At 53.5% G+C, this 26,133-nt stretch overlaps 1 protein-coding gene across 3 annotated transcripts; it reads left to right on the top strand.

The window, feature by feature from the left end:
- Positions 1-3,938: 3,938 nt before the first annotated feature.
- On the top strand, positions 3,939-12,018 carry PLEKHF1 (pleckstrin homology and FYVE domain containing 1). 3 transcript variants are annotated; one of them, XM_067720063.1, is made up of 3 exons: positions 4,103-4,332; positions 4,642-4,872; positions 10,351-12,018. In XM_067720063.1, exon 3 carries the CDS (start codon positions 10,365-10,367, stop codon positions 11,202-11,204), a length of 840 nt encoding a protein of 279 aa, XP_067576164.1. In that variant the 5' UTR covers positions 4,103-4,332; positions 4,642-4,872; positions 10,351-10,364; the 3' UTR covers positions 11,205-12,018. The 3 variants fall into 3 exon arrangements, with proteins under 3 accessions (XP_067576162.1, XP_067576164.1, XP_067576163.1); XM_067720061.1 differs by lacking the exons at positions 4,103-4,332; positions 4,642-4,872 and adding an exon at positions 3,939-4,086; XM_067720062.1 differs by lacking the exon at positions 4,642-4,872.
- The last annotated feature ends 14,115 nt before the right edge of the window (positions 12,019-26,133 follow it).

The following is a 26,133-nucleotide window of genomic DNA, read 5'->3' as shown; positions in this document are numbered from 1 at the left end:
AGCAGAGGGTAGATGTGGTCGTGGTTTCAAATCCAATACTTCAGCAATCCCAAATCCAAAAATTTTGAGAGATATTCTTTTGAAATCATAGTTTCTGAACATTCCAGGTGTCCTCCTTTAAAACAAATCTTTGTAACCGTTTGAACAGAAATCTTTCCCCAATGTCCCACGTTTCCATGGCTTTGAGACTCAGCCTCAGGTGTGTAATTGATAAAGAAGGCAGCATGGAGAATCCTGGAAACTTGACTAGTTCAAAGTCTGCCTGTTATAAGCAGGGTGGCCTCTGTTTCCTTTTTTTCTTTATTCGTTTTCCCTACTTTCTGTTTTGAATATCTTCAAACAGACAGAAGAGTTGCAGGAAAAGTATGATGAACAGCTGTAAGTCAGGGTTCAGCAAACTCCAGCCTGCAGCTTGTTTTGGTACAACCCGTGAACTAAGAAGGGATTTTATATTTTTAAGTGGTTGTAAAAAATTCAGAAGAAGCTGTCACAACACATGAAAATGACAGGACAGTCAGACGCGTGTCCCTCAGTGACATTTGCCGCGTGCTTGCACACTATCTATGCCCTGTTCGCACAACAATGGCTGAGTTGAGTAGTTGCCACAGGGATCCTGGCTCCCAAAGCCCAGAATATGTACCATGTGATCCTTCTCTGACCCCTGACCTAAGGTCATCAATTGATACTATTTTGCCCACTCTGTTTTCTCTCACTCTTGCTGAGACAAGAGTGAGAGAAAGTATTGCATTAGTCTCAATACTTCACCCTTAGATGCTTTGGCATCTGTCTCACTTTCTCTAGCCCAACGCTGGGAATCACAGGTCTAGCCTGGGGAAAGATAAGATGATGTGAAGTGTGTAGCACACACTGCTTGGCACTTAGACGAACTTAAGAACTGATCCAGGACTTCCCTGGTGGCACGGTGGTTAAGAATCCACCTGCCAATGCAGGTGACATAGTTTGAACTCTCGTCCGGGAAGATCCCACATGGTGCAGGGCAACTAAGCCTGTGTGCCACAACTACTGAGCCTGTGCTCTAGAGCCTGCGTGCCACAGCTACTGAGCCCACGTGCCACAACTACTGAAGTCCACACGCCTAGAGCCCGTGCTCCACAACAAAAGAAGCCACCGCAATGAGAAGCCTGCACACCGCAACAAAGAGTAGCCCCCGCTCGCAGCAACTAGAGAAAGCATGCGCACAGCAATGAAGACCCAATGCAGACAAAAATAAATTAAAAAAAAAAAAAAAAAACTGATCCAATATAAATTCCTAGCATTTTCCACAGAGGTGATTGCCGGGACCCCTAACCTGAAAACCCTGAGACTGGCACTTTCCTGAAAGCCTGGTTCCCAAAGTCTAGAAGCCAGCTTTCCCTCAGAAAGGGCTCCTTACCCGAGGAGCTGAAAAAGCCTCAGGGACACTTCATTTTTTCCACAGCTTGTGGCTTGGCTGACTCAACCTCTGCCTTTCCCTGAGTCACGAGTTTTTCCTCTTATTTGGAGGAGCTCAGCCCTCCACCCACGGCTGGTCTCTGGTGGGAAGGGGCGGACAGCTAGAGGATCAGAGCTTGTGCTGCCTCCAGGGGGTTTCCTGGAGCTCCACCCACTTCCATAGAATATCAGCACTGGAAGGAAGGACAGATGAGGAGACTGAGGCCCCAGTGGGCCCTGGACCAGCAGTGAGAAAAGGCTAGTTGGGGGTCTCCTGACTCCAGGACCAACAGCTGTGTATCTTCTCTCTGGTTTTCCAGAATCATGAAAAGGCCTCCTTTTCCTGGACACCTGCTCTGTGCCAAGCACAGAGTCAGATGCCAGAGAGCTGTTTACAGGGCTTTCCAGCTCCCTTCCTACAGCCACCTCACCCCACGCAGGGCCTGCCTTCCTGGAGAAGGCCCCTCTTGCTAGGGAGGTAGGGGATCTGGCACTGAGGCAGTCACAAAACATGGCCTACAAGGCTAAGCTCAAAGTCCCTCTCCATCTCCCCCACCCCGGGCAACAACTTGGGATGGCATTTCCCAGTGTCTCAGTGTCCCAATTGACCTCCTTGGTTATAACTCAGCCTCTGGGATCTTGGGGTCTTGCCTCCCCCACCCTCTGTCTGGTGTATACCATCAGAACTCATAAGCTCAAATGCTTATTCAACTGCAGGTACATAAATGCGTAAACGGGGGGTGAGAGGGAAACCACGGAGAATGGTGGGGACTGTGGTTAGTGGGAGAACACGTGCCCCATCTAAAGGGGACAGTTCTGTGCGGAGATGGGGGACCAGATCTTTCAAATCCTCTGATTTAAGAGAAGCTGAAAATCCTGAAATTTTTTTGTAATCTCTCAAGACGAAATATTGGCAATGCATTTTATAAACGTTTAAATACATTTGTGAAGCTGTGGCTTATGTTGGGTGAGGGTAATAACCATGAAGGTGGTGGAGGTGGGGATGCCATGGTGGGGGGATGTGGACTCTCCAAGGTCACAGCTGGTGGCCCTCACACTTGCCTATCCACCCCTCCTCTTTCTCTTAGCCTCTCCCTGCTCTCCCTTGCCCCAGCCCCTTGCCCTGTGGCAATGCGCCCATGTCCCAGCCCCGCTCCACTCCGGCTGAGATAGGCAGATCCCCACTACCGGGCCCCACCTCACAGCCTCTGCCCACACCACCCAGGAAAGCGGGTCACCCCTGTTCAGCTCATGCCTCCCAGCACCAGCCCTTCAGGCCCCAGCCCTGGGCAGAGTCAGAGGTCTGGACCCAGGCACCTGGAGCTGGGTCAGCTCTTTCTCCCGCTGTTGTCTCTTGCCTTGGTCCTGGCCCAGCAGGCACTGCCCTGGACTGAGCCAGCCCCTCTTCACAGTGCCCAGGTCTCCCCTATTTGGCAAGACAAACTCATCCCTGCTACAGACATTTACTAAATGCTGAACTCAGTTCTCAGCACTGGAGAGAGAGAGGAATGAACAAGCTGCATACTGTCCAGCCCACGGGGCTCACAGCCTACCTAGGTGGGGAAGATAGTCCATGAACATGTAAACAAGCGACCTAATCAGATGACTTCAGGTTGAGAGAAGTGCTTTGCAAAATAATAAAACGGAGTGAGGTAGATGAGGGTGATGGGGTGCAGGAAGCCTCTGAGGAGGGGACAGTTTGAGTTGGATCTAAATGCCAAAAATGCAGCCATGGGAAGATCTGGAGGCAAAAAGGAAGTGTAAAGGCCCAGAGGTGAGAACAACCTTGGGGTTTTGAGGAACAGGAAGAAGCTAGTATGAAATGAAGTGTTGAGAGGAGGCCAGAGGGAGGTTGAGACAGCCCTCGAGGAGTGGTGATGGCGAGGCTTGGACTTTCATTTCATTTCAGTGTTGCTGGCCAGGGAGCGGCAGTGGGGGGTGGTATGTTGGGCGCGGGGAGAAGGGGGACAAAACCTGCTGGTAATGTTGGAGCTGGGTAATGGGTACATGGAGTCCATTAAATTAGTCTCTTTCTTTCAATGTATGTTTGAAAGTTTTCACTAAAAAAAGTTTAAAACATAAAACAGATAAAACACTGATTTTTCATATTATGATTATCAATCTCTTTATTTCTGAGAGAGGACTATGCCAGCCAGCAGCAGGGAATCCCGCCAGAGGCAGCAGAAGGCACAATAACGTCAAAGCCTCCCTCCCCCTTTCCTGGCTCACAGGCCCCAGTCCGGCGAGTTCAAAGTCTGCTGCCTGGCGAGAACAGCCAGCGGGCAGAGCGCGGCGTCGGAAAGGGAAACCGGGGGTCTTGAGACGGGGTACCCAACCCCGGGAGAGAGCTACAAACGAGCCTCGCCCAGCCCTGGCTCGCAGCAGGGGCGCTCCACAACGCACTCCAACTCTGGCCGCTCCGCTTGCGCACTTCTCCCGGGAACTTGTGGTTCTGGAGTTGGAGTCCAGGCTCCGCCCCCGCCGCGCGCCAGGGCTCCAATTGGCGGAGCTGCCGCGAGGGGCGTGTCGGGGAGAGTTGGAACGCGTCGGCTTGGGCGGTTGGGGTTAATCCCAGAGGGCGAGAGGAGCGGCGCGGCCGAGTGCGGTGTGACACGCAGGCTGCTGGGCGGGGCGCGCGGGGCCCAGGCCGAGGAGGTAAGGATCCCCGGTCGGGCTGCGACGAGCAGAGCAGGCGGGCTTCCGGCCGGCCGGCCGCCTCCAAATTCCCCGGGACGCCTCGACTATACGGCCCCGGAGCTGGGGCGGGGCGGGCGCACAGCCAGGACCGTCTCGGACTCTGGCCTCGAGCAGAGGCGCGGAGCAGGGCGCTTATTACTGGCTGGTCGGGCTGTAGGCGGGGCGGGGTCTGCAGGGGCTCCAGGGATAGCGGGGTGACAACAGGTAAGGGGTCTCCGGGGTGAAAACAGGTTAGGGGTCTCCGGGGTCGAGGCAGGGCCCCCGGGGTGTGCGCGACGTGAGAACGGAAAAGGTCAGGAGGCGCCCGTGGGCGTTGAGCCCTGGGGCAGAGGGATCTCAGCGCTCCCGCTGTTCGGAGATGGTTCAGGGTTTCCTGACTCACGCCGTCGTCGGTCCCAGTCTGCGGGGTGTGGAGAAGTGGGCTGAGATAGTTGCCCCAGCGAAGGAGGGAAGAGAGGGAGGGTGGAAGCGCCTTCCCCGTGACCTAGGTGCTCGCTGGCCTCTCTCATTTAGGAACCGCCTGGCCCCTGAAGCGTGTGAGTTTGTGACTTTTGGTGGGAGCTGTCAAAGGAAACAGGGCCGGGCTTAATCTCCCATTTCACAGAGGAAGTAACTGAGGCAGGCCCAGAGAGAGGTGGCAGTTCCTTCCCAGCCTGCAGTCACCTGGAATCTCCTTCCCTTTCTCTCTCCCTGAACACCTGAAGAGCTGTGCAGGGGGAGAGTTGTCATCAGCCCTTTTTGCAGGTGGGAAAATGGACGCTTTGAGTCACACTGAAACTGTTTTGTTTGTTTTTTATAAATTTTATTTATTTATTTTTGCCTGCATTGGGTCTTCATTGCTGCACGCGGGCTTTCTGTAGTTGTGGCAAGCTGGCTTCTCATTGTGGTGGCTTCTGTTGTGGCAGAGCACGGGCTCTAGGCGCGCAGGCTTCAGTAGTTGTGGCTCGCTCGCTCTAGAGTGCAGGCTTCAGTAGTTGTGGCGCACGGGCTTAGTTGCTCCGCGGCATGTGGAATCTTCCCAGACCAGGGCTCGAACCCGTATCCGTTGCATCGGCAGGCGGATTCTTTTTTTTTTTTTTTTTTGCGGTACGCGGGCTTCTCACTGTTGTGGCCTCTTCCGTTGCGGAGCACAGGCTCCAGACGCGCAGGCTCAGCGGCTGTGGCTCACGGGACCAGCCGCTCCGCAGCATGTGGGATTTTCCCGGACCGGGGCACGAACCCGTGTCCCCTGCATCGGCAGGCAGACTCTCAACCACTGCACCACCAGGGAAGCCAGCAGGCGGATTCTTAACCATTGCGCCACCAGGGAAGTCCCTGAATTATGCATTTGACAGCATGTGGTGGTATAGATCAGGGGTCTGCAAACTTTTTATGTGAAGCGCCAAATAGTAAATATTTTAGGCTTTGCAAGCCAGTCCCCATCGCATGCGGCTGTTTTCCAATAAATTGTATTTAGAAAAACTGGCAGTTGTTCAGACTTGATATAGATTTGCCACTCCTGGTGTAGATCATGTGTGACACCTCGACTGTCAAGCACAGAACCCTGGCCACCCAGTGACACTTAGGGCATGGCTCACTCACTGAGAGCACCTTTGGCCCAGCTCAGGTGGTGGGATCCCTTGTGTTCAGGAAGGCCAGCCCAGGAGCCTGCCCTCCTTCCAAAACCTGCAAGAAAGAGCAGGTCTGTTTACTTCCCTGTTCCCAGACACTGGCCCTTCGAGAGTGTCCACCTTCTGTCAGCATCTGGGGTACCACATGGGGCTCAGCACAGGCTATCCTGGGGCAGGTGGCCCCAAAAGGAGTGGGCACAGGCTCAGCTCTCTCCTCCCCTGTTCTAAGGGAGGATGGTTCACTTCCCTAGTGAGAACAATAAGAACAGGATTCCCCATCTGCTGGGAGGGGTGGGGGATGGGGAGGTGGGGATGCTGCCTCATCTACCAAGAAAATCTCCAAGGGACTTCCCTGGCGGTCCAGTGGTTAAAACTGCGCGCTTCCACTGCACGGGGTGCGGGTTCGATCCCTGGTGAGGGAAAGAAGTGAGGGGGGCGGTCAAAAAAAAAGGAAAAGAAAATCTCCAGGCCATGTTATAGCAGGTGTGAAGTTCTGGTCGTGGCAGATCTGGTAGGCAGATGTGGGGGAGCCCCCCAGGAGGATGCTGTCTGCCCGGCCCCTCACCCCAGCTGGTACTCGCTGCAGGCCCACAGAGGAGGGGGCACAAGAGGCTTCCCACTACCCCAGTCAGTGTGTGGAGTCAGCTTAGAGCCCAGACCCCTTTCATTGTCACCAGGTACTCCCCACCCTTCCTGCGCCATGTTTTGCCGCCAACAGGGCCTGGAGGGGGTCTGTAAACCACTGACTAGGGACAGAGCAGTGTGGGGCATCCTGGGGCCTCCTACAAGGGACGGGGAGACAGCGTTGTAGGCCCTCCCCTGCCCAAAGCTCTCCCCTCCCTGGGCGCTGTTCCTCACTTCCTCCATGGTGCCCACCTGGGTAGCATCTAGTCAGAGGTGGACCTGGGCAAGTCTGCCTCCAGAGCTCACCCACTGTGGGGGGCATCTGCTCTTCTCTCCACATAAAGTCTGTCTGCTCAGTGCTGAATGTGTTAGGCCTCGGCGTGTGGCTGCAAGATTGGGTTTTCACCCAGTTCTGCCAGGTGGCTGCCAGGTGTATTGGAGGGAGCAAGTGGCATTCCGTCCTCAGATGTTCATCCTGGCATGTCCTGCAGCCTGGGCCCTGCTGCTGTGAGGTCAGGGGAGGCCCAGCCTGGTGACCCGCTGCGAGGCCAGTAGAGCCCAGAGCTCTTGACCCAGACATTGTACTGTAATTCTTTTCTTTTTGAGGACCTTAAATTTAGAAAGAGAAAGAAAAAGCTCATGTTCCCACTTCCCAGAACTGACTGGTATTGGGATTTTATCACATTTGCTGCTGCCTTCTTTTAAATGAAAGAAATAAAATTTTCTTCTGATTTTGGTTTGTATCTATCTTTTTTGAAAACCATCTTAACTGTTTTTAAGCTTACAGTTCAGAGGTGTTAAGTATATTCCTATTGTTTTGAAATATCTCCAGAATTCTCTTCATCTTACAAAACCAAAACTCTGTACCCATTAAATAACAGCTCTCCTCCACCACCACAGCCCCCGCCCGGACCCCGTTCTTCCTCCTCCTCCACCCCCAGCCCTGGTAACCACCTTGCTACTTTCTGTTTCTATGAATTTGACTACTATAGATACATCATATTAGTGGAATCATGCAGTATTTGTCTTTTTGGGACTTGCTTATTTCAGTTGGCATAATGTCTTCAGTGTCCATCCGTGTTCTAGCAAGTGACAGGATTTCTTTTTAAGGCTGAATAATATTCCATTGTATGTCTGTACCACCTTTTGTTTATCCACTCATCCATCAATGGACACTTGGGATGCTTCCACTTCTTCGCTGTTGTGAATAATGCTGCTATGAACATGGGTGTGCAAATACCACTTGGAGATCCTGCTTTCAATTCTCCTGGATAAATAAGCAGAAGTGGATTGCTGAATCATATGGCAGTTCTATTTTTAATGTTTAGAGGGACCTCCATACTGTTTTCCATAGCGGCTGCACCAGTTTACATTCCCACTAACAGTGCAGGAGGGTTCCAACTTTTCCATTTCCCTACCAACACTTATTTCCTGTTTTTTTTGATAGCAGCTATCCTTATGGGTGCGAGGTTCCATCCTACCCATTTTTATTCGCAGATATAGTTCTTGAACACTTTTTAAATGTTGCGTAATTTCTGCATACATGGTGTCATACAGACCATTCTGCAGGTTGCTTTTTCCACTCAGCATTTGGTGTCTGTTGTCGCTCCACGATGACCCACATGAATCGGGTGGAGTCACTGTAAACGCCAACAGTAGCCCATTGTGTGAGTGCACCCAGCTCACCCTTTGTTCTGCCCTTTCCACTCTGCCAGGCATCTCCATTGTCGCTGCTGTAGGTCCCAAAGTCACTGCTCTTGGTGCCTCTCCCTCCTTTGCTACACTCTGAGCTCTTCCAGTGGAGCCCTCATTCAGCCCATCCCGGGGCCCAGCACCCAGCCCAGGGGTCCTGGGGGTGGCCTCTGGAATGTTACCAGACTGTCCACAGCAGGGATGCAGTGACTGGTCCTAGCAGGATAGCCCAGGGCTGTCACCCATAATCAGCTAGGTTTGCAACATGCAGCCGAGATCAGCAGCCTAAAAATAGTGGTTCTTACATAAGGTGGTGTGGACAGCACTTCTCAGGATGGCTTGTGGTCTGAAAGGGGCAAGGGGTGCGTGAGTCGGGACTGAGCACCCCTGTTGTGTAATGCATCCAGCCCCTGCGCTGGCCACACTTCAGCTTCCCACAGGTAGCCTGACTTACGGAACTGCAGTGTGGTGACCCAGAAACTCTGCGTGTGTGATCAGTTTGGCCAGGGGTGTGCTGTGTGTGCCTGTACACTTGTGCGCACATGGTGGTGGCGGCAGCAGCGGCTGTGGGGTCAGCTCTCATCTGCTTCCTCTTCAGAGATAGGAGGTGCTGGCTCCTTCCTCCTGTGGTGGGCCCTAGGGAGCTTTGGTTCATTCACTAGCCACTCACGAAGCACCTACTATGTGCTTGGCACTGTTCCAGGCATTGGGGATACAGCAGTGAACAAGAAAAGGCTCCTGCTGTGATGGAGCTTAGAAGTGGGTGAGGGAAATAGAAAACACGCAAGCAAATGATGGATAGACAAGAAAATATCAGGTCCTGGTAAGTCCTGTGAAGAAAAAGCAAAATAGGGTAACATCCTACAGAAAAGGTTAGCAAACTTTTTCTGTAAAGAGTAAATTTTAGGTTCTGTAACCATGTGGTCTCTGTCACAGCTCTCAGTTCTGTTGTTGCAGCAGGAGAGCAGCACAGACAATTGTAAATGAATGATGTGGCTGTGTTCCAATAAAACCTTATACATGAACCCAGATTTGACCCTCAGGCCATGGTTTGCTGACCCTGTCCTGGGTAGGGGGAGAAGCTGCCTGAGCTGGGGTTGTCAGAGAGATGCTTTCTGAAAGGGAGGTAGCCTTGCTGTCACTTCACTGGTGGAGCTGTGTGGTGAGAAGTGAGCAGACTGGGGCCAAGCGTGAGACACAAAAACGATGGAGCTTGCTTGTGGGTCGAATGGGGGTACAGGAAAGAGGAGATTCAAGGCGGAGTCCTAGATTTGGGGCTTCAGCAACTAGGTGAATGGTGGTTTGTTTCTGGAAAAGAAGAGGAGCTGGTGGGAGGTCATGGGGGCAGCTCAGGGGAGAGCTGGGACTGCAGGCTTGCCCTGGAGTCGGCGGTGTTTGGGTGTCCTCAAAGCTGTGAGTCTGGTGGGTCAAAGGGAATGGGTATGGACAGAGCAGAGGGGGCCCAGGTGAGATCTGGGGCTACCACATGGAGCGCTTGGCAGAGGAGGATAGAGGCCTCCTGCCCCATGGGGGAAGGCTCTGAGCAGCACCGTCTCCAGGGGTGCAAGCTCCAGGCTGCCTAGTGACTAACAGAGCCTCAGTTTCCTCCTGTCAAGGGGGGACCTACCTGCTACGGTTGGTGTGAGGACTAAATGAGATAGTCATGCTTGACATGGAAGAAGCACTCAGCAGTGGTACCTGTGATGATGATGGTGGTGACCACTGGGCTCATGGGCTGAGTGAGTGGGTTGCAGGGTCTACGATGCTTTGTCTTGGTAGATGGGGGGTGGGGTGGGGGGGGGGTCACTGACAGGTTGGGGTTGCAGACACCCCGTTGCCTGGCACTCCCCATCCTCGTGCATGCACCTGCACCCTTCCACCTGGGGCAGGCCCAAAGTGCCGGGTAGTCAGTGCTCCTGGAAGCCTCTGAAGGCAGTTGGGGCTCAGTATCCTTGCCCCTTGGGTGGATGGTGTTGAGGCCTGTTCTACCCTGTTTTCCAAGGCTCCCCAGGGGCTCGAGCCCCCACTTCTCAGTCACACATCTTTACTGCTGCCTTCCTATCCCGGGCTGGCTTCCACACGCCCCTCACTGGGGCGGGGGGTTCCCCCTTCACCTCCCAGTAACTCCTTGTCTAAGGGTCGTTTTCTGGGGCAGCGAGTTTCCTTGGTTGAGTGGCCGTCTGGGCCTGCAGTGGGGTAATTAGTGCGTTGTCTGACGGATGGGTGGGTGAGCTGGGGGTGAGCCCCCCCCCCATGTCTGAGCAAGCTGACGCGTCCTCTGCTGCTCCTCCCACAGCCGAGTGGCCGAAGATGGTGGACTACCTGGCGAACACGGAGATCAACAGCCAGCGCATCGCGGCTGTTGAGAGCTGCTTCGGGGCATCGGGGCAGCCACTGGCCCTGCCGGGCCGAGTGCTGCTGGGTGAGGGCGTCCTGACCAAGGAGTGCCGCAAGAAGGCCAAACCGCGCATCTTCTTCCTCTTCAACGACATTCTGGTGTACGGCAGCATCGTGCTCAACAAGCGCAAGTACCGCAGCCAGCATATCATTCCGCTGGAGGAGGTGACGCTGGAGCTGCTGCCCGAGACCCTGCAGGCCAAGAACCGCTGGATGATCAAGACGGCCAAGAAGTCCTTCGTGGTGTCAGCCGCCTCCGCCACCGAGCGCCAGGAGTGGATCAGCCATATCGAGGAGTGTGTGCGGCGGCAGCTGCTGGCCACGGGTCTCCAGCCCAGCACGGAGCACGCGGCGCCCTGGATCCCCGACAAAGCCACGGACATCTGCATGCGCTGCACGCAGACGCGCTTCTCGGCGCTCACCCGACGCCACCACTGCCGCAAATGCGGCTTTGTGGTCTGTGCCGAGTGCTCCCGCGAGCGCTTCCTCCTGCCGCGCCTCTCGCCCAAGCCCCTGCGCGTCTGCAGCCTCTGCTTCCGCGAGCTGGCCGCCCAGAAGCGGCAGGAGGAGGCGGAGGAGCTGGGCACCGGGGCCGCCGGGCAGCCGGCCTACCTGGCCGGGGCCGTCTGCGGAGCGTCCAGTGGAGACGATGATGACTCAGACGAGGACAGGGAAGGCAGTGGGGATGGTGACTGGCCCAGCCGCGTGGAGTTCTACGCCTCGGGAGTCTCCTGGTCGTCCTTCCACAGCTGACCCCGGGTCTGCAGACATGCGGGAGGGCTTCCCTAGTCACTTCGGCATCCAAGCGGATGCCATTGACCGGGCCCCTGAGAGGGCAGAGTTCCCCAAGCTGCCCGGCACCCTGCAGGGCCCTTCACCATGGGACCCTACCCCACGGGGTGGTGGGCACAGTGGAAGTGGCTCTTTTTCTCTGAACCCCCAATGCCTCTTTTTGGATACTGGCGTCCTTCTAGTTCCACTTCAGGTAATTACCTTTTCATTTAGCAAACCCAAAATACTTAGGCCTCTTGGGAACAAATGTCGTTTCTCGGCCCTTTGAGCTGTTGATCCAGATGATCCCTTGAATTAGACGAACTCAGGAAGCTTTAGGGGCCAGAGAGAAGGTTGCACTGGAGTGAGGTCCCCTCCTCTCTGAGGCCTTGAATCCCCAGACCTGGCCCCGCCCCCCTGCAGGAAAGACTGTGGGTCCTGAGAGGCCTCCAGGAAACCAGTGCCTGCCCACCTGCCTTGCTGATGCCCACCTGCCTGGCTGGCTGGGCCTTGTCAAGGCAGGCATGTGGGCTCACCCAGAGCCAGGCAAGAGACTGCCATGCTGTGGGTGCCCGCCAGGCCCAGGAACTGCAGCCTGAGCTCCCCATGGTCCAGAGTGGCCTGCCAAGCCCTCTGGCCCAGTCTCACCTCCCTCCAGGTGTCTGATGCCTCGCAGTCCTGTCCTCATCCCTCCCTGTGCTGGAGAAAGCAGTGTTTTGTGTTAGGACTCTTAACTGCAAGTGACAGAAACCCTACCCAGACTGACTTAATAATAAAAAGAAAGTTTATTGACTCATGTGTTTGCGAAGTCCAGGAGTGTTCTTGCTTCAGACACACCTCTGTGATTGAGGACTGAAACCATGCTAGGTGGCAAATGTCAACAACTGTCCACCACTCTGGGCATTCCTGAGAATGCTGGCAGTTCCAGTGGGGTCAGATGTTTGCACCACACCGTGGTTGATTCCCAGGGACAGAGCCCCGTCCATCCAGGCGCTGTGACTGTAGCCCAGCACCTGCAGCCCTGTTCATTTGGTGTGAGTTATCTAAACAGCCAGACAGCAAGTAAAGGAAACAAGGAGCTGCTTGTCCAGCTCTCCATGAGCCTTCCAGGTTTAAAGCTCTCCCACGTGGCCTTCTGCTCTGCCCCCCCCCGCCCCCCCGAGGATGGTGCAGTTGAGTGGGGAGGTCCCAAGTGCAGCAACCTGCCATGCTCAGCTAGTGTGCGTTGGGGCTGGAGCTTGAATGGCAGCCACCTGATGCCTGGCCCACACCCGGCCACAGAGTTGTGGTCCTTCAGGACAGTCTCCTGTACCAGTCTTCCCCCCCGTCGCCTGGCTGGCCTTGGCCAGAGCCCACTGGGCAGAGAGGGGATCACCATCAGAAGTGGTGACTTTGGGACCAGGAAAGCTGCCCCCAGCCCACACTGCGCAGTGCCTGAAAGCCCACCATCAGCTCCAGTCCCTGGGTGAACAGTTGTCCTCCCGGCCCAGTTCTCAAATGTTCACTTGCAGACAGAACCCTGAGAATCTCCTCTGAATGCTAACTCTGATTCAGCAGGCCAGGTGGGCTCCAAGGGGTGGCAACACTCCAGCCTACTCTTGACAGGAGCCACCTGTGTGAGGGAGGGTGGGAGGGGCAGAGTGTGAGGCACCCAGGGCCTGCCTGTGGCCTAACCCTCAGGGCAGAGGGACTGGGTGGGGAGGGTCAGAGGTGCTTCCAAGAACTGACGAGTCCTTGGCCTCCCTGAACCACACAAACTGGTTCAGGCAGTTCTGCCTGGGCAGAGGGTTCAGGGCAGGCAGGTTACAGGGTGCAGGGCAACTTACTGAGGCCAGATCGGCGTGAAAGCCCGGGCCAGCCAGTCCTATCCCTTCACCCAGGGTTGGTGCCCAGGCACGGAGTGCCCAGCTCCAGCCACTGGCCTCTTGGTCACTGCCCCACTCCCCTAGAACCTCCCTTGCCTGGTAAACGGGGAGTAGAAGCACCAGGACAGTGTTCCTTTGGACAGAAGACAGCATTTCCGTACCTGATTCCAGGCACCGGCAGCCTCCACAGCTACCTGCCAAAGGGGCACACGGCACAGAACCCCAGGCAGGTGAGGCCATGCCCTCCACACTCGGGCTGGACAGGTGCCGGCTCGGCCCTCAGCCTTCGACCCTCAGACCTGCTTCCTTCACAACCCTAGCCACCAGGGCTGGGACAGGGCGGCAGCTTCCCTGAGCCCTGAGGCGTTAGGGCCCGTGAGGACCCAAGGGCTCAAGTGGCCAACAACCTTTGGAGGGCTTTCCTTCACGCAGACTCACTCATTGCTGTATGCTGCATCATGGACTGGGGACACAGCCTGAGTGAGATTCCCAAGTTCTCGGCTCTCAACGAATGAATATACAGCCTGGCACAAGAGGCACAGAAGTGGGTGGCATTGGGCCTGGCGTGGGCTGTGATGGGGGCATGGACTCGGGCATGGCGGGGTGCGGGAGGAGGGCAGCATTCCTTGAATAGTGAGAATGAGTGAGTGAGGCCAGTTGGGGAGATGGCGTTCCAGACTCCAGATGGGGGAACAGCAAGTGCAAAGGCCCCAAGCAGGGGAGGAGCCCATGTGTTCTGGAGCAGCTTGGCTGGACTGAGGCCAGAGAGGTGGTGGGGGCAGGTGGGATGCACCGGGAGCCACTGGAACCTTTAGCAGGGCAGCAGGTCTGCTGTTGGCTTTCAGGAGCTTGCCCCGGCGGCTGTGTGCAGCTGGCTGAGGCGGGAGGATGGCCGTGAAGCCTCCTGCTCCCCCTGGGATCCCCAAGGGGTGGCCTAGGCTTTACTAAGGCCACATCTGCCTGCCACGGTAGATGGCAGAAGGCAAGCCTTGGCTGCCCTCATCTTATCCCAAAGGGCTGGCCCCTGCCCTGTTCTGCAAGACGCTCTGATGACAGCAGATGGTGCCCTCAGAAGCGCCCCGGGCGGAATGTTGCCCTGGGCCAGCGTGTGAGGTGGAGCAGTGATCGGGCCCCTGACCGCTGAAGCACAGAGGGGAATGTGTCGGAGGAGTCAGGACCTCCTGAAAGGGAGGATGTGGGCCCAGGAAGGGAAGGCGCTGCCTCGGGAGACCCCATCTCTGACTCCTTACGGGGCTGTTTCCCTTCAGAGACAACCTAGTCAGCCTGGCTTGGGCCGAGAGTCAGGCCAGGTCCTGACTCCACCCCGCTCACGCACAACCCCCCACCCTACTTGCCCACTCCCCCCACCGGCTGTTCCTAGCAGTAGCCTGCTGCCCAGCCAGGCCACACGGGTCTGCGATTTCCTCCCCCACCTACCCAGTGGCACATGTTGTCCAAGACTCTGGAGTTGCCCTCAGGGCCACGTGGCTGGCCCTTGCCCTTGGCCACCATGCTGTCCCCACACGTGGAGGAGGTCAGGAGTTCTCAGGCTGAATCAATGCCTGGCTGTTTGTGGATGTTCCCTTTCCCCCAGGACGATGCTTAAGGTCTGGCAGAAGGGCTGAGTCTGCTGGACCTGCGTCTAGGTCCTCTCAGTCCCTCCTGGGGCTTCACTTGCAAGGCCTGGTAAGGGCACGAGAATCAACTGTCCTGCCAGCCAAGTACTCCTGTTCATCACCCAGGAATCTTTCCCCTCAGTTGGGCATGGACTCCGCGTCCCTGCCAGAGGCTAAGCCTGCTAACAGGCTTTGGACGCTGGGAGGGGCCTGCCTTGCCCCTCCTTCTCAGAGCGGCAGATGGACGAGGGTCTGAGGATCAGGCCCCCGCGTTTGAGGGGCACTGTGGAGCCCCTACCACCTTAGCACTGCCTGAGGCACCCTTGCTGGAATCAGCCCAGACGGAAGTCTGAAGTTGCTCCAGGTGGAAAGCCAACTCACAACGGCGACCTCAGGGCATTTGGGGACTGACTGACAGGCAAGCCTCCCTTTAGAGTTTAGCCAACTCCTAGGCAGGGGTGCTATGTTCCTACAGGACTCAGCTATTAGGGAAGGCCTCCTCAGGCCTCTCCCAACAGTTTTGTCTGTTGGGATTTTTAGATGCTGAGTTTTCTTAAATAGGGCCCACTGCATGTGTGCTGATAACATTTGGGTGCTTTCTGCTGCAGGCAGGCAAAGGATTCACAGGACCCAGGGAATCTTATCCCTCCTGGATGATGATGATGGCGGGTAGTGGTGCTGATAGGGTCTGTGGCTGCCACTTACTGAGACCCATCTGTGCACTGGTCCCAGAGAGGCAGACCCAGGTCACACAGGCCATCCTAAGGCCCTCAGGACAACTGTTTGATCAGGGAGGGCTTCCTGGAGGAGGTGGTGTTTGGTTGAGCCTCAGAGGAGGGCAGGACTTTATCATAGAGGGTGGTAGTCTCCATGAGGCCTGGGAGTCTGGGTCTTTTTGGTAACCATCCCCTCCTGACCCTGGCATTAATTTGTTGACTGAATAAATGAATCAAGTAAGAAATAGGCTGGGGGCACTGGGGCAGAGGGGATGACAAGGAAACGGAAATTGGGCTTCATTCCTGGGGCCCCCAGTCAAGGCACTGGATGAGAACCCTGGCCTCTTTCTGGAGGGTTGGAGACCAGCCCCTCCCCCAAGACACTGATTGTTGCCTTCTCAGGCAGGGCAGGAAGTGCCCATCCACCCCCACCCACCCAGGCAGAGCTTTCTGGAAAGGTGTCATCACACCTGTTTGCAGGGATACAGTGGCTCCCTTGGGGATGGCATCCAGGTTGGCATCAGAGGATTTCTGGTGGCCTGGCCTCTCTCCTGCCCCAGCCTGTTCTCTGGGACACGGCCACAAAGAGGCTGCAGGGCGGGTCAGGGCCACTCTCGGGCTCAGCCACTGGGCAGGGTGGGAGTGGGTGCAAGGCTGACCCAGTTCTCAGCCAGGACCCAGGGTCTCTCAGGCCATGCTTGCAAAGCAAAGCAGCCGCTTCCTCTGCCCTGGGCCTGCAGGAAGTGGCCCTCCTGAGGGCTGTGGGCAGGGGAGGGGCCGCCTCTGTGTCTGGGGCTTTTCGCACCTGGCTGGCAGGCTCTGGGCTGCCTGAAGCCTCCCTCCTCAGTGCTCACCGCCTGGCCTTTGCCTCTTTCTGTGCCCAGGACCGCAACTGTGACAGGGATCCTGCCCTCCACCTAGGCGCCCTGATTCAGCCCTGAGCAGACTCAGTGGGACCTGTGCTCAGAGGGCAGAATGTGGGGTGGGGGTCAGAGGTGGGGGAGAGGGGTCTGCCTCACTAAGACCAACCGACCCAGGCTCTGGGGTTCTCTGGGCTACTTGCTATCTCTGTGCTCGCCATTCCACCTCTGCCCATGAACTTAGCCCTCCTGTGAACCCCAGTGCAGCTGCCACCTCCACTCTGCTGCCTTCCTAGGATGCCCCAGGTCAGCATGGCTGTCCCATTTATGCTCCCAGAGCACCTGCAGCCCTGCTCCAGCTTCCCCACCCTGTCCTCCCAGAGGTGCTTGAGTGGGCCTGTGCCCATCAAAGCTGGCCCTCAAGTCTGAGCTGCTCAAGGGCAGGGGGCAGCTCAGTCGTCATTCATCTGCGGCCCCCACAGCTCCCAGCACAGGCCCAGTGCCCCTGGCCATTCCACAGATGCTTCTCTTCTAGGGGGAGGTAGCCTTGTGACTTCCCCTAGCTCCCGGGGGCCATTGGCAAGATGCTGGGTTCACAAGGACAACCCCTGCGGCCACAACTGCCCCCATCGGCTTGGCCTAACCTGCTTGTCTGGCCTGCATTGGCGCGTGCACTCAGGCCTTCTAGCCAGACACTGGGGTGTCTTCTGGCCCTTCCCTTGCCCGTCCCCCACCCTTTTGCCCTTCCAGGCCACCCAGGTCCGAACTGAGGGAGTCTGTGGTGCACTGAAACATCGAAGGAGCTTCCTTAGGGCCTTGGAGGGAGCAGTTCACATAAGTCCATGGAGCTGGACGTGGACCAGGCAGGGCGCCCCCGTCCCCAACAGACACCTCCAGCCCCTCTCGGCCTGCCTCCTCCTTTTCCCCTCCTGGACTCCCCATCTCAAAGCCTCAGACTGGCTTTGGATGAGTCTAGAAGGGAGGAACAGACAGTGAGGACGCAGGAAGGAGAGGAGAGTGAAGCCCACGGGAGGCTCTTGGGGCGCTTCCCCGCCCCCTTCACAGGCCCCCAGGGCAGGCGTGTCCCCGACACACGAGTCAGGGTCAGTGCCGCACGAGAAGCAGTGGCCAGATCCCATCTCCTGCTGGCTGCTCTCCACACCACAGAGCCCAGCTCTGACCGGAATGTTCCAACACTAAAGACAGAAAGGCAGGCAGGCAGGCGGGGGTGGGGGGGACAGAGGGAGGGCAGGCTGAGCCAGACGTTTCTGGGCAAAAACAAGAGGAAATTTCAGTCCTTGGAACGTCAGCTTAGGGATCCTGCCAGAAATTCTGACCCCAAAGAACAGGCTTTCCAGAGACCAGTTCCTGCCCACCGTGGCTCCCAAGCAGGGAGGGGTGGGAGTGGGGGCCTGGGGCCAGCCATCCTTGCCACCCATTCTTTCTCAGTACAGAGGGTCCTCTGGCTGCCCACGGCAATGCCCAGGGCTGAGGAAATCAGGGTCCCAGGATTCTGGCGCACACACACACACACACACACACACACACACAAACTTTAAGTAGTTTGTAAATTACCAACATTCTAAAATGCCAAAATGCCTTCCTTTGTATCTCAACCAAGGCTCCTGGGGTCCCCACCCCACCCTCAGGAAGTGGAAGAACCCGTAAGGCTTGGTCTAAGACCAGCCACTAACTGACAATTTCTTTCCCCAACACCTGAGCTGGAGTAGAAGTCAGAGTTGAAGCAAAGGCAATCAGTGAGAGGGAGGGGGCCTGGGGGGCCACAGCGGAGGCAGGGCTCACGGGCGCCCAGCACTGAGTGGGGCTGGTGTGCAGATCATCACCCCAGGACAGGGCCAGGATCCCCGTGCTCTTTCTGTTCTGCACTCATGCTGTGTCCTCACCTGGAAACAGCAGTTTGCTTACTGCTCCCTACCCCCTGCTGCTGGAGCGAGTTCACGGCGTGGTGGGCACCCGTGGCTCACCTGAGTGCATGTTCCTCCCTCGGGGGGTCACACTCTGGTATTCCCTGGTGTGAAACAATACAAAAAATATATATTCGTCTCTGCCCCCAGTTCCTGGCACAGAGCTCCTAAAACCTTTGTAATTTCCCAAGTGATAAGAGCACAGGGGCATTTCTGACACAGAGCTCCTAAATCCCCTGGAACTTCCTGGGTGACAGCAGTGTCTCTTTTTCTAATGAAGCAACACTTAGTGGGCTGTAGAAAGACTGAGCCACGATTAGAAGCTCAGAACTTGTAGTTCCCCCCACCTCCACCATCCACGCAGACGGGGAGAGATTGAGTTAATGATCAATCATGATGGAAGCTCCGTAAAAATCCCACAAGCGTAGTGTTGGGAGAGCTTCTAGGCTGCTCAGCACGTGCAGGCGCTGGGAGGCTGGTGCACCCGGAGTGGGCACCCAAGCTCCATACCCCTTCCCACTCATCTCTTCATCTGGCTGTTCATCTGTATTCCTTATCATATCCTTTATAACAAACAAGTAAACAAGTATTTCCCTGAGTTCTGTGAGCTGTTCTAGCAAATTATCAAACCCAAGGAGGGGGGGGGTCACAGGAACCCTGATTTATAGCCAGTTTGTCAGAAGTACAGGTGACCACCTAGGACTTGGGATTGGCATCTGAACCGGGGCAGTCTTACGGGACTAAGCCCTCAACACCAGTTAGTGCCAGAATGGAACTGAATTATAGGACATCCAGTCGGTGTCACAGAGAATTGCTTGGTGCAGGGAGGGGCGGGTGGGGTGAACCCCCGCACATCTGGTGTCAGAAGTGCTGCGAGTGTGGTACTAACACGAGAGAAAATGAGATCACGGAGTGTTTTTCCCACGCCCCTGGGGAAGCCCTCTTCCTTACCTTTAGCCACATGTTTTGCTGCAGCTGACTCACCTACACCCTGGCTCTAGAAATGGGCACAGGACATGAATCTGGACGACCAGTGCAACCACGGGACTAAGTGAGGAGACCTACTGAGCTGCGAGGGTCCTCCACCTGCGCAGAGAGAGGAGTGGTCCTGAGTCATGTGACAGGGGTCTCAGACCAGCTCTCAGGGCAAAGGACCAAGGAGTCCAGGTGAGGGTCTTGGGGCCCAGATTCACACCCAGAATGAGGCTGTTGCCAAGACACTGTGCAGATTTCAATTCAGTTAGGGAGAAATCCACCCAATGATGAACAGCTCCAAGATATGTAAACAGAACATTCACAGTGATTGTTTCCTTTATTCAAGTCAAAAACAACGCGACATCTCACTCAGGCAGTCTGTCTCACAAGCTGATTATCACATGAGTGGAGGAACAAACATAATTCAGATGAAAATCTGATTGGGGGAAACAAAGCCTGCCCAGCCCTCCTCAAGTTAGGAGAGCAATGATGCGGAGAGACCAAGTTCTTCAAGGATATACTTTGTGAAAGAACCCGTGTCCTCCAGGATTAGGTCCTAGGTAATTCGGCACATCGACCTCCTCTCCAAAGGTCAAGTAGTGAGCAGGTAGGAAAATCAACAGGTCTTCAGAGCATTACAAGGATGAAATTAGCACAGGGTCGGATATAAGAGCAGTCATCTGTCTGGGTTACCACTCTGGGACTTTTATTTTCTTTCTTCCTTCCTTCCTTCCTTTCTTTCTATTCCTTCCTTCCTTCCTTCCTTCCTCCCTTCCTTGTTCCCTTCCTTCCTTCCTTTTTCTTTCTTTCTTTCTCTCCTTCTTTCTCTTTCTTCCTTCCTTCCTCCCTTCCTCGTTCCCTTCCTTCCTCCCTTCCTTCCTCTCTCTCTCTTTCTTTCCTTCCTTCTTTTTCTTCCTTCCTTCCTTCCTTCCTTCCTTTCTTTCTTCCTTCCTTCCTTCCTTCCTTTCTATCAAGGTCTAAACTTCATTCAGAAAAGTGCACAAACTTCAAGCGTGCAGCTCAGTGAGACTTTGCACACTCTCACACACACCTATAAGCACCACCCAGATCAAGATATAGAGCATCTCCAGCACCCAGAAGGCTCCCTCAGTCCCTCCCAAGCAGTACCTGCCTCCAAAGGTAACTGATGTTCTGCTTTCTGTCACCACAGATTTTTTCCTATTTTTTTAAACTTCATATTGATGAAATAAAATTCATACTTTATGACAAGACAAGAAAAATTTTAATGTAAAATTTTTCTCTGCCCATTTGGACCTCCTCCCTTTAGTGTGTGCTGTGCATCTGCATTAACCAGACCTCCTTAGGAGATAACATTCCTCCTTAATCTCATCAAGGGTCACAACTCTTTAGGCGATAACCTTCTTTCTTAATCTTGCAAGGGGCCATGATGACCCATGACCCACCACTCGCTTTGTACTCAGAGATCTGGATTGTGTAAACTGTCAACAATATGTCATTTAATACACAGCCCTTTGTCTCCAAAACTTATGTAACTGTGCTTTGATCTCTAACAAGTGGAACAGTTCTTGGAGCTTTCTGAGAGGCTTTTCCTGGGTTATAATCCTCAGTCCGGTTCGAATGAAATTTGCTATTTCTTTCTTAGATCGACTGATTAACTCTTCTTCGACAACATGAATAGAATCACACTGTATGTATCTTTTTGTTCAGGTTTCTTTGCTCAGCGTTGTGTCTGTGAGATTCCTCTCTGTCATTGTGGGTGATGTGGTTGTTGTTTTCATCGTAGTAGAGTATTCTACTCTGGGAACCTCCACAATTGTTTATTCATTCTGTTGCCAGGCATTTGGGTTGTTTGCAGTTGGGGTTATCAACGAATGAGGGTTCACGACCAATCTTATAGATGTCTGTTGGTGGACGTAAGCCCTGATTTCTCTTAGGCACATAACTGGGAGTGAAGTTGCTGGGCCATAGGAGAGATGTATACATGGCTTTAGCAGATGCTACCCAGCAGTTCTCGGTAGGAGGCAAACCAATTGGCACCCCACCGGCAGTAGATGAGGGTTCCAGTCGTTCCACATTCTCACCAGCAGTTGGTGTTGTCTGTCTTTCCACTGCTGTCATTCTGGAAGTTTACTTGGCACGTAGGCCTCAGACACTGCGCTGACGTTGGAGCCAGCCTCACCAGGCACACGGGAGGCTGCCTTTTCTCTCGCACTTGGGTGGAGTGGATGTGTGAGATGGAGATGGTGTGGGAATTAGGCCTGGCCTGCGAGAAGCAGTCAGCCTGCGTATGGGATGCAAAATGAAATGGGAGAAAACCTGCCTGCCAGCTTTTAAATTTTTGTTTATTCATTCAACAAGCATTGATTGAGTACCTACAAGCACTGGGAATATAGCTGTGACCAAATCAGACAAAAATCCCTCCCCTCCTGGAGCTCACACTATAGTGAAGAGAGACAGGCAAATACAATTTTTTAAGGTATGTTATACTCTATCTCTGGTGTCTTCTCCAGCACTAGGGTGATTTCCAACCAAGAGGGGCCACCCTATTTGGAGATGCTCATGCCTGTCCCCTGTCAGTTCAGCTCTGCTGATGTGCTTTTACTTTTGTTTTCTGAAAAGATGATCTCCACACTCTTCTTGATATAGATGGTCTCTATGTCATCTGGGAAAAAACGTCTGTAATGGAGTAAATGTGTAGGCATTGAGTGCTGTAGGTGATAACAGTGCAGGTAGGGGACAGTGAGGGCTGGGCAGCCACAGTTCCAGATCCAGTGGCCAGGCAGGGCTTCACTGAAAAGGTGGATTTAAGTTAAGACCTGAAGGAAACGAGGCAGATATTCGGGAGAGGGAAGAAACAAGTGCAAATGCCTTGGGGTGGGAAGGTCGCTGCCCTGGTCCAGGAGCATGGAGGAGGCCAGTGTGGCTGGGGCAGAGCCAGTGGCCGGAGATGAAGAGATGAAGGAGATGAGGGGTAATGGGGAGGGAGGTGAAGTAGGGGTCTGGAGGCACTGTAAGGGCTCTGGTTTTTCTCTGGAGTCAGACAGTGGGAGTCATGGGAAGGCTTTCAGCTGAGAGGTGGCACAAGCTGACTCATCTTTTAGCAGGATCACGGGCTGCCATGAGCTTGACTAAGAGGGCCAGGAGGGCAGCTGGGAGATCACCGAGGAGGGAGAGATGATGGTGGCATGGACCAGGGCCCAAGTGGATGTGCTGAGAAGAGATTAAATTACGGATATACTTGAAGGAAGAACCAACAGAATTTGCTAATGGGATGGATATAGAATGTAGAGAAAGAAAGACGTCAAAGCAACTGGAGGCGTAAAGCCCCTTGTTTCTGAGATCCAGAAATCTGAAGGAGGAGCTGCTTTGCTGTTGTTGCTTGTTTGTTGTGGGTTTTTTGAGGAGTGGGGAGTATGGTATCAGGAACTCAGTTTTGGAATGTAAAGTTGGGAAGATTGAGCAAGCAGTTGTATTTAAGGGACTGGAGTTCAGGAAGAAAGTCTGAGCTGACAAACACTTGGGAATCTTCAGTGAGTGAGCAGGCTGTGCACAGGATGAGAGCCCCAGGGGGGTGCTGTAGATAGAAGAGAGAAGGGGGGCTTCCCTGGTGGCGCAGGGGCTTCCCTGGTGGCGCAGTGGTTGAGAGTCCGCCTGCCGATGCAGGGGACACGGATTCGTGCCCCGGTCCGGGAAGATCCCACATGCCGCTGAGCGGCTGGGCCCGTGAGCCATGGCCGCTGAGCCTGCGCCTCCGGAGCCTGTGCTCTGCAACGGGAGAGGCCACAACAGTGAGAGGCCCACGTACTGAAAAAAAAAAAAAAGAGAAGGGGTGAGCCCAGACGTGGCAGCAATGTAAGTGTCCATCGATGGATGAATGGATAAAGCTGTGGTGTACATATACAATGAAATACTACTCAGCCACGAGAAACAGTGAAATCTTGCCATTTGCAACAACATAGATGGACCATGAGGATAATATAAGTGAAAAGAGTTGGAAGGTGAAAGAAAAAAATCATATGGTATGATCTCACTCGTATATGGAATCTAAAAACAAAACCCAAAAAACCCCACAAGACCCCCAAAACAAATGAACAAACAAAAAAACAAAACAAACTCATAGACACAGAGAACAGACTGGTGATTACCAGAGGGGAAGGGAGTTGGGAGGATGGGCAAAATGGGTGAAGGGGGTCAAATGTAAGGTGACGGATGGTAACTAGACTTTGTAATGAACACAGATGTTGAATTATAATGTTGTATACCTGAAACTTATACAATGTTATGTACCAATTTTACCTCAATAAAAAGAGAGAGGGAGGGAGAGAGAGAGGAGGGGTCAAGCAACGAACCTTGGACATTTCGGTGTTTACAAGTCAGGACTGGAGGTGGAAGCAGCAAAGATCAAGAAAGAGCAGCCGGGGAGGCCAGAGGAAACCAGGAGAGCACAGGGTCGGGGAGGCCAAGTGGAGAGGCGTGGTCAACTGGGCCAAATGCTGCCCACGGGTCGGGTAACATGAGGACTGAGAATGACCACTGGGTTTAGTAACGTGGAGGACAGTGACCTTGACAGGAGATCATTTAGTGGGGTAGTAGGAGCAGATGCCTGCCAGAAGGGGAAGAGACAAACTGGTGACAGTGAGTGTGGAAAACTCCTGTGAGGAATTCCACTGCAAAGAGAAAGAGAGAAATGGGGTGGTGGCTAGAGGGGGCAGCAGTGCCAAAGAGAGTTTTTTTAAACAGCTTTATTGAGATATAATTCACGTTGCATAAAATCCACCCTCCCTCTTTAAAGTATACAGTTCAGTAGTTTTTAGTATATTCACCAGATTGTGCAACCGTCTCTGTTATCTAGTGTCAGAACATTTTTGTCACCCCGAAGAGAAGCCCCATGTCCATGAGCAGCCATTCCTCCTGTCCCCAAGCCCCTGCAGTCACTGATCTACTTTCTGTCTCTAGGATTTGCCTATTCTAGACATTTCATATAAATGGAATCATAGAATATGTGGTATTTTGTGACTGGCTCTTTCACTTAGCATATTTTCAAAGTTCATCCATGTGGTAGCATATATCAGTATACACATAATATAATTCTTCTTTATTCCAGAATAATATTCCATCGTATGTTATATACAATGTATATGCCACGTTTTGTTCATCCATTCACCAAGTGGTGAACATTTGGGTTGTTAACACTTTATGGCTATTGTAAAAAATGCTGCTAATAAACATTCGTTTACAAGTTTTTGTGTGGCCATATGTTTTCAGTTCTCTTGGGTATATACCTAGGAGTGGAATTGCTGGATCATATGATAATTCTGTTTAATATTTTGAGGAACTGTCGAACTGTTTTCCAAAGTGACTGTACCATTTCATATTCCCAACAGCAACATATAAATGTTCCAGTTTCTTCCCAATCTCATCAACATTTGTTACTGTCTTTTTTATTTTTGCCATCTGAATAGGGGAGAGTGGTATCTCATTGGGGTTTTGATGACTAATGATGTTGAGCATCTTCTCACATGCTTATTGGCCATGAATATATTCTTTGGAGAAATATCTGTTCAAATCCTTTACCCATTTTTAAATTGGGTTATATGTTTTTTTATTGTTGAGTTGTGAGAGTTCTTTATATATTCTAGATAGTAGTCCCTTATCAGATACATGATTTGCAATTATTTTCTCCCATTCTGTGGCTTGTTTTTTCACTTTCTTGATGGTGTCCTTTGAAGCACGAAAGTTTTTAATCTTAATGAAGTCCTATTTATCTATTTTTTCTTTTGTCACTTATGATTTTGTGTCTTATCTAAGGATCCATTGCCTAATCCAAGGTCATAAAGAGTTATTCCTATGTTTTCATCTTAGAGTTTCATAGTTTTAGCTCCTACATTTAGGTGTATGATCCATTTTGAGTTAAAACGTTTTATATGTTATAAGGTAGGGGGTCATCCAACTTCATTTTTTTTACGTGTTGTTCCAGAACCATTTGTTGAAAGGACAATTCTTCCCCACTGAATTTTCCTGGTACCCTTGCTGAAATTTTTGTTTTTTTAATATGGGAGAAATCATGCACATGTGCACGCTGATGGGACAGGTCTGTGCAGCGGGGGACGTGGCGATGAGGGGGAAGGAGGAAAATGACTGGAGCAGTGTCCTCAGGAGGGAGGGGGTGGGATCTGGTGTCCAGTGGAGGGGCTGGCCTGAGTCAAGAGCAAGGGCGGTTCATAATACCAGGAGGAAAGATGGGCACAGATATAGGGAGTGAACATTCTCTTCCAGTTAATTCCTTTTTTCAGGGAACGAAGGTCATGACCTGAGGGAAGACAGAGGAGGAAGGGTTGGGAGCTGAGGAGAGGCAGTGGGAGAGGAAGTGAACTAGGAAAACACAGCGGTGCTGAGTGAGGCCAGTCATTGTGGACAGGTGTTTTCTTTAGCCACACTCAGCTTGGCAGGTGCAGGCAGAAAGGGGGTAGAGATTAAGGGGTGTCATTCTCCAAGGCCTCTGAGGGCCACCTGTGCCTGGGACAGAAGGACAAGGCTGGTTCTTAGTGCTGAGGATGTTCATCCAGGAGGGTCTTCACCCACGCACCAGGTCAAGTTGTCATCTTAAGGCAGGGAGAAAATGCTGTTGCCCCTAAATCAGGTTAGAGAACAGGGATCTGGGAGGTCCCCAGTAAGCCTCCCCCTCCCAGCTTCCCACCTGCCGCAGTCTGCTCAGGCTGCCATAACAAAGCGCTGCAGACTGGCAGCCTAACCATGGACATGTATCGCTCGCAGTTGTGGAGGCTGGAAGTCCAAGATCAGGGTGCTGGCATGGCTGGGTTCTGGTGAGGGCTCTTGGCTTGCCAACGGCCTTCTCCTCCCTGTCTTCACATGGCAGAGAGAGAGACAGAGAGAGAGGGAGCTCTCTGGTGTTCCTTCTCGCAAGGGCACTAATCCCATTGTGGGGATGGGGGTCCCCACACCATGGCCTCA

This window comes from Pseudorca crassidens, chromosome 20 (assembly GCF_039906515.1).
Source record: "Pseudorca crassidens isolate mPseCra1 chromosome 20, mPseCra1.hap1, whole genome shotgun sequence".
Lineage (NCBI taxonomy): Eukaryota > Metazoa > Chordata > Mammalia > Artiodactyla > Delphinidae > Pseudorca > Pseudorca crassidens.
This window is presented reverse-complemented; position numbering and strand designations above follow the sequence as displayed.